Genomic DNA, 12,745 nt, shown 5'->3' with positions numbered 1-12,745 from the left:
AACAAAGAAATGTGCCTCAAGTCTTCCGAGCCAATGGACTAAACGCATTCTGCGGTACCTGAAAGGAACGAAGGATATGAAGGGTATCTACAATAGCGAGAGTGAAGAATTGTTGCACGGGTATTCGTATGCAGACGATCCACACAGATAAAAATAATGAGATTTACACGTCATGTAAACTTCTTTTTGGTCATGTAAACTTAGGGTTATGATGGTTTACATGATATATCATGTAAATTTGTGTAATATGTCATGTAAACACTCAGAGTCATGCTGAATTACATTACATATAAGTTACATGATATTTTGTGACTTTTACATGATATGTCATGTAAACTTCTGTGATATCCCACGCTCCAATTATGTGCATCATATGTCACAGAATTTTACACTCTTTTTTCGATCTGTGCAGAGACCAGACGGTCTGTGGCAGGCTATGTTTTCAAGCACTCGGGCGGTGCAGTTGCATGGTGCTGCAGAAGATAACGCATCGTTGCTCTCTCCACGGCGAAAGCAGAGTACATGGAGATTGCAGCCGCGGGCCAGGAAGCTCTATGGTGGCGCTCATTCAGAGCGAAATGCGTTGCGTTAACAGAAGTGCAATGTGTTTAGCCGAAAAAGGAGTCATTTCATCAAAAACCAGTTGGAGCAGAAAACTATTGCCCTTGAACACGTTCCATCTGAAGATCAATTTTGGCGGGGTTAAGGGGGGATTTTGGTCATAGTAACCCTTGAATTATAAATTTCAATATATCATTCTAGTTTGTCATTCTTCATACACCACTAAACCTAACCTCCAAAATTCTCAGAACACTTGACAGACTACAACTAGGCAAGATAAAGATAAAAACTATCTTCTACATGATCTCTACTTTACTGACCGTGTTGCCGTTCTCTTTTTGTTCATGTTACATCTGTCAAGTGATCTGAGAATTGTCAAACATTTTAGAGGTTAGGTTCAGTGATGTAATAAAGAATTCCGTTGCAACAACACGTGTTTTCCTTCAGAATTTTCTTTCACATATATCTGGCAAACGGAATGCTGTAAAAAACTGGGATTTTGAGTGATTGGCTTGACAAAATGTCAAAATTTCAGCTCCAAATGACTTTTCGTTTCTCAGATATATGTTAGAAAAGCTTCAGAAACCGACTCCGGATAATCGAGTCCAACCTGCAGGGATGGGAACATTCACTTGCAACGAGTTTCATTCACTTACTATTTTCTCAGCTCAGAAGCGTGCAATCAAGAAACGATGTATGGGCGATTTTTGCCTTGGATTTCGTCTAAAACTTTGTTGAAAAGAGTAAGGGTCGCACACGAATCCCAAGGTCGTGAAAGAGCTGTGAAAGCGACTCTCCACGAGGTGAGTGTAAATCACATTCACCTTGTGGAGAGTTGCCTTCGCCGCTCCCTCACGACTTTGGTAAGCGTGTGCGACCCCTACTCTATTCGGCAATGCTTTAGGCAAAATCACAAGGTAAAAGTCGTCCATACATCGTTTCTTGATTGTACGCTTCTGAGATGAGAAAACTGCAAGTGAGTGTAACTCTTTCCAAGTGAGTGTTCCCATCCTTACCGACCTGTAGTGCACTATCGGCTTGGAGCCCTTCCCTGACACTCGGACGTCGATCAGCCGCTCCTAACACGAGGAACAGATGCCACTCCATATGGATAACAGACGATCAGGTTTGCAGAAGCCAATCTCCCTTCGCTGTCAGTCTACGACCAAAATTACTCAATCTGCACTAGGATTACCCCCAGCCTGGCCGATGCCACATGGAGATAGGGATCCAAACTGCATGATAAGAGGCTGAAAGACCTGACATGAGATCTGAATCACGTTGCCAGTCTTTACGGTGTCAGTACCGTGAGGTCATCTTTAACCCTAAAAGGGTTACCTGGGGTCCATTGGACCCCAGGCGCCTTTCATAGCTCGTCTTCGATGGAACACACTCAGCGAGATGACGAAACTGAGGCCATGAAGGTATCCCTATTAGGGTTAATATCGCGTACTTGACTTGACTCGTCGACCTTATGGTTGAAGTCAAAAAACGTATCTGTTATACGACGCAAACACGTCCAGGCTCAACATCTTCACCAGCCTGTTCAGGATGATCATTGCCAGAAGATTTCCAAGCTTAACCAGCAGATATATCGGTCGATAAGATGCAGCGTCTCCTGGCGGCTTGCAACACTGGCTTCTGAATATTCCAAATGTCTCTAAAGTAGTTGTACGCCAAACATGGCTAAAACACCATCTTGAGCATGTTCGAAAACGCCAGAATCGCACCAAAAACACAAGGCCCCCCTCCCTAAATGACATTTTGGAGATACCATCCGGACCTGAAACTTTACTCACTTGAAATTATTTGGCTATTATAAAGAGCTCATCGTTAGACACCTGGTTTTCGCCGGCATCTACTTCCAGTTTCCACTTCGTCGACGCATTCCTCTCTAATCGCCGTAGGTCAAGCTTTCTGAATTCGTCTTCTAGTTCTAAGACAGACACGTTTTCTCGAGTGCTGCTTCCGATAGTTCCATAGCGCTCGTAACAGGTATGCCACTTTGGAGACGAACCAGCCTCGGGCTGAAAGTCTCGATAATAAAGACATAAAAAAAAGTATGCCACTATCTGTTAAAAGTGCTTCGACAAATAGATCCTTGCTGATCCTCCGTACTCTAATTTCGATTGCTAGTCCGCTTCCTTGTGAGGATCTGCAGAGATTCACCGACTAACAATGCTGTAGGACATAGGTTCCCAAACTTTCAGGTCGCGCTACCCCCTTTTGCCAGCTGACGTAGTTTTCGTAACCCCCCACAGAAATTCCATCATTTGTTGCCTGTTACAGTAAAATATTTTCCTGTCCCTCGCGACCCCCTGGATGAACGCCGGCGACCCCCCTGGGGGATCGCGACCCACACTTTGGGAAACCATGCTGTAGGAGATCGCGTGATGGTCACTATGCATGTGCTTCTCACTTATTTGACAGTTCATATTATCCATCTGCGAGGGGCCGTCTGCGGCCGTCTTTGCGGAATGTTCTCATAGAGCCTTCGTTTTTGCACACTTTCACGTTCAACTTCTTCAGATAACAGCCATCGTGTTGCCTTCCGAAGGTCTCCAGTAAATTAAGCTTACCCTGATACAACAAACCATCAGGTAGATCATTCCCTTCTGGTATGACTCTGCACCTGCAGCCATAGGTAATCCTTGCGCTGATGGTGGGTACACAATCATCATCATCATCATCATCATCATCATCATCATCACTTTCACGTTCAACTTCTTCAAGGCTTTCAGCAGGCTGTAATATCAGTCTTACGTTGATCTGAGGTTGGTTCCCCTCTTTACTGCCGAAGCGTTGAAGTCTCCACTGATAACGATCAGTGTTCGTCCTATCAACGAAACTGTAAGATCCAGTCTTAACTCTACTGAATATTGTTTATGAAATTATAAAGGCAGTCTGTATTTAGTGTTATTTATATTTCCACAGTCTTTACCGCCACATATTATGGGTTCTAGTGGTACATTCTACAATTTTTTTTATATTAATATAGAACGGGTATTCAGATGAATTTATTCTTGCTAGCTATTTGTAATAAGACATGCAGAATCGTGCATTATTGGTCGTAATTTACCTAGTAGTCACGAATTTTGAATTAAAATATCCTTGCATTCATCCTTCCAGTCGATCGCGTTCACGCTTCCCGTGATTCACTCACATAGCGACGACGACGAGCGATCTTTACGCCTTACACACACCGACCAAGAACGTGTATATTAGCGATCGCGTAGTGTTGAAGAATCCGTCGCGGATGTCTACTGCAGAATAAAGTAGAAAAAAGAATGAAGTTGGAAACACACCAAACAGCACGCTCCCCAGAGTTCATGCTTCTGCTTCTGACTTCATCCAGTCAGTGCATCGCTGACCGTCATACAGTCGGCCGGTTCGATTTTTGTGTGCGTGGTTGGGTGTCTTTCTCGTCGTCCGGTGGTGATCGAGCGCGGTTGAATTTTGGGCGATCGAGTTGTTTGTGTTTTTTCGGATTTGTTTACATTTTTTTAACTGCCTGCTACATGGTTTCTGCCAGTTTGTTTGGGTTTCCATTGTTGACTGGCTTGTTGCATCTTGCACGCGAACCCATCCTGGCTGGTAGTGGATGGAAAACGTGAAAATCGACGCCTGCGTGTTGAAAATTTCTTGTGTTTCCGAGTGAATGTTTGTCATTGCCGATTGTAATGTGCCCTCATTTATTGTGTTCTTCGACGAAGGCCAGTGGTTACAACGGGTGTGATTAGATTTGAGTGATTTGCGAAGCAAGAATCGATTAATTCTAGTTTTATTGAAGTTAATTGTCCACAGTCACGAAAGTTCCACACATCTGTTCGAAAAAGTGCATAAGTTGCAGCGTTTCCGGTGTTCAAGTGTCACCTGTTTGGATGTCGGTTTCAAATTTCAAAACGTAAACAGAGTCAACCCGACGACGAGCAGTAGCAGCGTGTGATTGGATGATTCATCGTGGATTCTGCGCAAGGACATCGCTGCCAGGATATGCAGGACCGGGTTTTTATGAATGAAAGCGTGTGACCCTTCGGGATCTCCCCTGCGTGCCGACAGGATACGCGACATCAATGTCTCGCCGTTGACGCCAGCTTTCTGTGTAGCTTCCCCGCACCTACCCCGCGTGGTCTGAAATCAGCTGCTTTTACTACATCTTGGAATTACGTATCGTCCAGAACCAGGGCGCCAGGTCCAGTCCAAACGAACCTGGTCAAGGTTTTCTTTTTTTTTGTGAAGTGCAATAAAAAAGTAAAAGGCGCATTTAAATCGTGAAGTGTCGTATATCTCTGGCCGGAGAATGTGGTGCATCAGCTCGTGTCTTGGAAAGAGCGAAATTAATTAAAGGAAGGTGTCGGCTCAGTGCCGTCTCACTGCGAATCCAGTTCTGGTTGGGGGGAAAAAAGATAGGTGGAGCGAAGAAGAGAGAAATCGCAAACCAAGCAGGAAAAAGAAATAAGTTTGGAAGTGTTCTGCCGCCGGTGGCTTGGTTCGTGTTGTGGTTACTGAGTTAGCATAAAAATTAATACGAAAAAAAAGGTTCACCTTCAAAGAAGGGATCAGTGAGTGCATAAAGTGTGAGGAAGCTTCCCCAAGAAGATCGACGACGATGGCTCGGTTTGGTAGTAGGCGAAATGTCTCGGATCGTTATACCCTTTCGAGGATGCTCTGCATAGCGAGGATCGTTTTGATAGTGATGGCCCACTGCTGTACAATTGTTCTGGGGAAGCCGTTCGTGCCTTCTCGATCGAGTGGGAATCAGGCGAAAGCGTGGGACTTCGATGATAATGTGGTAAGTATGTTGAAGAAATGGCATTATGAGCTCGGAATCGGCACAAGAAAAAAAAAGATAATGCAATGTATATGCCGAGGATAAAATTGCAGGAAAATAAAATCGTTGCACGTTATTCTTACAACGATAACTTGCTAGGAAAATTCCTATCATAAGAGATTTCCTATTAGTCAACTATCAAGGGAATGGAATAGGAAGTTGAGTCACAGCGTACTAAAAGCTAAGCATAGTTCAACAATCACTTCCTTCAAAAATCATTAAATAACAATTGAGGTTTGTGCTAACGTAAGAACTTCCTTGACTTGAAAAATGGTTCTGTTACTATAAGGTTTACGTTATCACTAATAACATTACAAATTACTAACATGCATTTATTGCTATTTATAATCAATCCATGCAGAATAGCCCCATCTTTTCCAAATTCAGATACGTATCTGTCAAAGGATGTCCTCACAAGTTCCTACCTCATGCTTCCACGGGTCAAGCGATGACAAAGACCGCCAGCTAAGAGTTGTGTGCTTAGCTGGTAGTGCAGCCTGGGCACTGTTGTCCTTCTGACTTCAGCTAGATTGAGGAGGTACGATCCGAGTGTCTGTTCACCAAGGAGGTGCGGCTCAAACAGCGTCTGTTCTGGCATCCAGCGGCTGAGTAAGAAACGCTGCACCACGCCCAGCTAGATCCAAGGTGGTAGCCCCATCAGCGTGGTCGTCCCAGTGTTGGTTGGGACGTTAAACAGAACTGGCACGATGGCCCTCCGGCGAGACAGGAGTGTTGGCGTAGGCCCAATAAGCCACCCGTAAAAATCCCCATTGCGAATAACATAGGAGAAAATACGACTCGATACAATCGGCAAAGACCCACGCGACGAAATAAGGACTACGATTGGAAACTTGGAACATGGAATTGCAAGTCACTAGGTTTCGCAGGATGTGACAGGATAATCTACGACGACGCTTCGCGACTCCGAATCACAGAAACGACTGGTACGACGGCGAATGTGAACAGTTGAAAAACGAGAAGAATGCAGCATGGGCGAGAATGCTGCAACACCGTACGAGAGCGAATGAGGCACGTTACAAACAGGCGCGGAACAGGCAGAACTCAGTCTTCCGGATGAAGAAGCGCCAGCAGGAAGAACGAGATCGCGAAGCGATGGAAGAGCTGTACCGCGCTAAGGACACACGAAAGTTCTACGAGAAGCTGAACCGCTCGCGCAGAGGCTTTGTGCCACAAGCCGACATGTGCCGAGATAATCACGGGAATATTCTCACGAGCGAGCGTGAGGTGGTCGAGAGGTGGCGGCAGCATTACGATGAGCACCTCAATGGCGACGTTGCAAGTACCGAAGGTGGCGTGGTAACAAATCTAGGAGTATGTGCACAGGACGAAAGACTTCCGGCCCCTGACCTTCAAGAGATTGAGGAGGAGGTTGGCCGGTTGAAAAACAACAAAGCCGCTGGAGCAGATCAACTACCAAGCGAGCTTCTAAAATACGGTGGAGAAGCACTGGTGAGAGCACTACACTGGGTCATTACCAAGATTTGGGAGGAGGAAGTATTACCGGAGGAATGGATGGAAGGTATCGTTTGTCCCATCTACAAAAAGGGCGATAAGTTGGATTGCGGGAACTACCGCGCGATCACACTACTGAGCGCTGCCTACAAGATACTCTCTCAAATTTTATGCCGCCGTCTATCACCGATTGCAAGAGAGTTCGTGGGGCAATATCAGGCTGGATTCATGGGTGAACGCGCTACAACGGACCAGATGTTCGCCATCCGCCAGGTGTTGCAGAAATGCCGCGAATACAACGTGCCCACACATCACTTGTTCATCGATTTCAAATCGGCGTATGATACAATCGATCGAGAACAGCTATGGCAGATTATGCACGAATACGGATTCCCGGATAAACTGATACGGTTGATCAAGGCGACGATGGATCGAGTGATGTGCGTAGTTCGAGTATCAGGGACACTCTCGAGTCCCTTCGAATCTCGCAGAGGGTTACGGCAAGGTGATGGTCTTTCGTGCTTGCTGTTCAACATTGCTTTGGAGGGTGTAATACGAAGAGCGGGGATAAACACGAGTGGGACGATTTTCACGAAGTCCGTTCAGCTGCTTGGTTTCGCCGATGATATTGATATTATTGCTCGTAAATTTGAGACGATGGCGGAAACGTACATCCGACTAAAGAGTGAAGCCAGGCGAATCGGATTAGTCATTAATGTGTCGAAGACAAAGTACATGATGGCAAAGGGCTCCAGGGAGGAATCACCGCGCCCGCCACCCCGAATTCATATCGACGGTGATGAAATCGAGGCGGTTGAAGAATTCGTGTACTTGGGCTCACTGGTGACCGACGACAACGACACCAGCAGAGAAATTCAGAGGCGCATTGTGGCAGGAAATCGTGCCTACTTTGGACTCCGCAGAACTCTACGATCGAATAAAGTTCGCCGTAACACGAAGTTAACCATCTACAAAACGTTGATTAGACCGGTCGTCCTCTATGGGCACGAAACATGGACCCTACGTGCAGAGGACCAACGCGCCCTTGGAGTTTTCGAACGGAAGGTGTTGCGTACCATCTACGGCGGAGTGCAGATGGAAGACGGGACGTGGAGAAGGCGAATGAACCACGAGCTGCATCAGCTGCTGGGAGAACCAACCATCGTCCATACCGCGAAAATCGGGAGGCTACGGTGGGCGGGTCACGTCATCAGGATGTCGGATAGCAACCCGACTAAAATGGTTCTCGAGAGTCATCCGACCGGTACAAGAAGACGTGGAGCGCAGCGAGCTAGGTGGGTCGACCAAGTAGAGGACGATCTGCGGACCCTACGCAGAGTGCGGAACTGGAGACAAACAGCCATGGACCGAGTGGAATGGAGGCGGCTACTATGTACAGCAGAGGCCACCCCGGCCTTAGCCTGACCGGTAAGCGGTAAGTATCTGTCAAAGGATGCAAATTCTTAGTGGAATTCAAAGGAACAGTACTTAACGCGATTTTCTTTTCATTTAATGAAGATGTTGTTAATTAGTTTAAATTTTCATGTATATAGTGTATTCTGTGTATCCTCGCCTTTGGTAGTTGGACATTCCGTGAAACACAAATGGCCTCCAATACACTTTGAACTTTAGTTGTAAAAAATTTTCGTAGAATGTAGTTTATACTGCTGATGGAACCTCAGTGCACATCTATAATGCTTTTGGTACATCCATGGGATATTCCAGGCGTTCCAAACTATTCTGGATTTAGGATCTTCAAGGTCTACAGGCTCTACTCTTGTTTTTCTTCACTCTATCGGCATAATTTTTTCACGATTGTGTCTGTTGCACCTCATTATATTACGAGTATCTCTTTTTGTTGCTATTTGGTTGTTCACTGACTTGCATACAAATGGACCCAATGTATTTTGAAGTATGGGTCACAATATCTGTAAATCTTAGGATATTTTTATTGTAGCGAATTCTCGCGCAATATAATCTACGCTACTCTTAGAACCTCAGAGTGCAATTCTGATAATTTAGCAACATTCACTTGGTGATCTAGGTCATCCAAACTATTCTGGAATTAAGACATTCAAGCGCTACAAGCTCGACTCTTGTATCTCTTTACTTTATCGGTGTAATTCTTCCACGATTACCTCTATTGTATCTCATAATATTTTGAGTATTTTTTGTGTTACTTGTGCATCCACTGACATAGAAATGATCTTTATGGTACATATTTGGGAGTGTCGAAAATTACCCAAGAATTCCTCTAGGCGTTCCTCGGTAATTCCTCCAGGAGTCCCTCAGAAATACATCGTGATGTTCTCCGAGAACATCTACGAGTTCCTAAAGATTGCCTCAGGACTTCCCGTGAAATTGTTCAGGAGTTTCCCAGCAGTTTCTCGAAAATTTCTTCAGGAGCTATGCTGGAATTTCTTCAAGAGTTCCTCAGGAATTACTTCAAGAACTTTTCGAAAAGTCCTGCAGGAGTTCCACAGAAATTCCTCCAGAAATTCCCCGAAGATTCCACGGGAGTCCCCCAAAGATTTCTCCAGGCGTTCCCTTAAAACTCCTCAAGGAAATTTTCTCAAGAGTTCCTCCAGAAATTTCTCCTGGGATTCCTCCAGGGAGCTTTCCAAGGATTCCTCCAGGAATTTTCCTAGGAATTTATCCAGGGATCGCTCCAGCGATTTGTCTACAAATTCTTCCAGGGATTCCTACAGGAATACCCCCAGGGATTCCTTCGCGAATTCCTCCATAAACTCATCAAGGAATTCATTCAGGTAATCCTTCAGCAATTCCCCAGAACTCCTTCAGGAATTCATCCAAGATCTTCACCGACAACTAATCCAGGGATTTCTTCAGGATTTAAGAGATTTTTCCAGAAATTCTTCCAGGGATTCCTCCAGAGTTTCCTCCAGGAATTCTTCCAGGGATTTTTCCAGGTAATCTTCCCGGGTAATTTCTCCAGAAATTCTTCCAGAAATACCTCCAAGAATTTCTTCATGAATAACTGCCAATTTATCTATGAATGCATCAAGGGATTCCTTCAGGAATTCCTCCGCAGTGTCCTCCAGAAATTCTTCCTGAAATTCCTCCACTAAATTATCCCAGTATACCTCCAACAATTCCAATAGGGGTTCTTCCCGGCATTCCTCACAAGGATTCTTCGTTAAATTCTTTCAGGAATTTCATCAGTCATTTTTCCAGGGATTCTTCCAGGAATTCTTTCTGGATATACTCCAGGATATATTCCAGAAACTTCTCCAGCAAATACTCCAGGAGTGCCTTCAGGAATTACTCCAGCAATTACTCTACGAATTCCTTCTGGAGACTGTTTTATGCCGATGACGCCAAAATATACATGATTGTCAATAGCCTTGGTGACTGTATTGAACTACAGACGCTCTTGTGCCGATTTGAGCAGTGGTGCGTAAATAACTGCCTAACCTTGAGTGTTGACAAATGCCAGGTGATTAGCTTTAGCAGAAACCTGAAACCGATCATGTACCAATATACGCTATCTGGTATACCTCTGGAACGAGTGCACCGTATACGCGACCTCGGCGTCATCCTAGATGAAAAGCTCACATTCCGGTTCCACTATGAAGACGTTATATCTAGAGCGAAAAGACAGCTTGGCTTTATAATGAAAATCGCTAATGAATTCCGCGATCCGCTTTGTTTAAAATCACTGTATTGTGCACTTGTGCGGTCCGTTGTTGAGTTTGCCGTCGTCGTGTGGTGCCCTTATCAAACCACCTGGATATCTCGCATCGAATCAATCCAGAAAAAGTTCATGCGTTTCGCGCTAAGGAATCTTCCTTGGCAAAATGATCAACGCATGACTCCCTACCATAATCTCTGTCAACTACTGGGAATCGACACTTTGGAGAATAGACGCCGAACCGCGCAGACTATGTTTGTGGTCAAGTTACTGAACGGCAGCGTTGATTCTTCTCAACTTTTGGCCAGAATAAACATTAATGCTCCAGCACGATCGCTCCGGAGGCAAAACCTCTTCAGGTTGGAAGGTCGGAACACCGCTTATGGACAGCACGACCCTGTTCGTTTTATGTCGGAAACTTTCAACACCGTAGCTCACATTTTCGACTTTAACGTATCTGTTTCCACACTCCAGCAACGATTTACGTCATACTTCCGTAACATGAGTTAGTTGTTTTTGTTCATGACCAATGTTTTTAATTAATTGTACGATATGAGGCATTTTTTTTAAGCTTCATTAAGACATTTTGTCAGATGGAGGTAATCACAATAAATAAATAAAATAATAATTGATTCAGTTATTCTGCACTAAAAACTGTCTAGTCCTTCACACCAAATTTTTATTGCTGGTAATCAGCAAAATGTTGCTGATTTTTTCGTGATGTACTTCCAGCAATTCTTTCAGCAAAATAAATGTTTCAGCAATTCATTTTCACAACTGTGCAGCAATCCTTCACATCGCTCTTTCTGGCATATTGCTGGATAATCAGCAAAATATTAGTAAACATTTTCGATTTTGCCCAAAAAAAATAAAAAAAGTATGTTATATGTTTTTATTGCAATCCATCGAGCAAATTCAAAATGTTTGATAGATGCTTTGCTAGATGGTCAGTAATTATCACATATTGCTGAATAATTAGCAAACCAAAATTGCGTTGCTGATTATGCATGCAGTAAAATTGTTATTGCTGAAGTCGTTTCAGTAATTTCTTTTGCTGGAAGGCGAAATGAATTTTGGTTGGTTTGTTCTTGATAAAATGAGGTTCGTTTCTGATAAAATTAGGTATTATAGTGGTACTTCGATTTCGTCAGCTTCCGATTTTATCTACTCCTGATTTTGTCTATTCCCAATGTTGTAAGCTTTTTGATCTGATTTCGTCAGCTTGTTTGTTTCTTTTAGCTCCATACACAACTCACGCAACTAGTTCTTTTTGCTGGCGTCATATACCAACTGGAACAAAGTCTACTTGTAAACTTCGTGTTTTATGAGCTTCCACAGTTTTAAACGGAAAACTTTCTCTACCAATTTAACATTTTGCAATCATATATTGTGCGGCAGGCACGATGATACTCTATTCCCAAGATTGTCGCTTGAAAAGGGCAAATTAGCAACCCTCAAGCAATCTCTGCTGGAATTTCCTCCAGATATCCCTGCTACAGAAATCTTGTAATTTCTGCAGAAATTCTTCTAGGGATTAGCTGCCATGAGTCCTTCAGAAACTTGTGCTGGGGTTCTTCCGGGAATTTCTACAGACATTCCATCTAGAGGTTTCTCCAAGAATTTCTCATGCAATTCATCCAGAAATTCATCTTGAGTAATTCTCAAGTATTTTTTGCTAAGATTTTCGCTGCGAAATTTTTCCAGCAATTTCTTCAAGGATTGTTTAGGGAATTTTCCGGGTATCCCAACATGGGTTGCCCTAGGGCAGTGATCACGAAACTGCAGACTGCGGGCCACATGCGGCCGTCAAGGAGGTTTCCTGCGGCCCGCGGGCTGATTTTCAAATAAATTTGAATGTGACAAAAGTTTTGATTCGACAGTTTTGTAAATAGTACGCAAATGTTAGTAAAAATTAATGGTCGAGAGTAATGGATCATTAAAATAACTAAAATGGTCGCTATGAAATGAGCAGATAGCGCCACTGTAGCCTTGTGTGTTTGACATAACTCCACTGCTGTCACAATGTTAACGTCCATATACGGTGGCGCCTCTGTTTACATGCGGTGAATGCTAGGAAAGTTGCCTTCATTGATCCATCAAAACAATATGTTCTTTATGTATGCAATAACACAAAAATATGATTATTAACATTGGACAAACCTTCCTACATCACGTAGCTTTACCAGTATGGAGAAGCATTTCATTATGATACTGAAATAGGTGACACA

General features: G+C 43.9%; 1 protein-coding gene across 1 annotated transcript in view; it reads left to right on the top strand.

Moving 5' to 3' along the window:
- The first annotated feature begins 3,891 nt into the window (after nucleotides 1-3,891).
- LOC109418850 (matrix metalloproteinase-2-like) overlaps nucleotides 3,892-12,745 on the top strand; it is a 513,298-nt gene continuing 504,444 nt past the window's right edge. Inside the window, exon 1 of the mRNA XM_019693088.3 lies at nucleotides 3,892-5,353. Coding sequence (XP_019548633.3) covers nucleotides 5,171-5,353 — 183 coding nt within the window. The 5' untranslated portion in view covers nucleotides 3,892-5,170. The remainder of the gene's footprint in view (nucleotides 5,354-12,745) is intronic.

This window comes from Aedes albopictus, chromosome 3, assembly GCF_035046485.1.
Source record: "Aedes albopictus strain Foshan chromosome 3, AalbF5, whole genome shotgun sequence".
Taxonomy (NCBI): Eukaryota; Metazoa; Arthropoda; class Insecta; order Diptera; family Culicidae; genus Aedes; species Aedes albopictus.
Note: the sequence above shows the minus strand (reverse complement) of the source record. Positions and strands in the feature narration are given on the sequence as shown.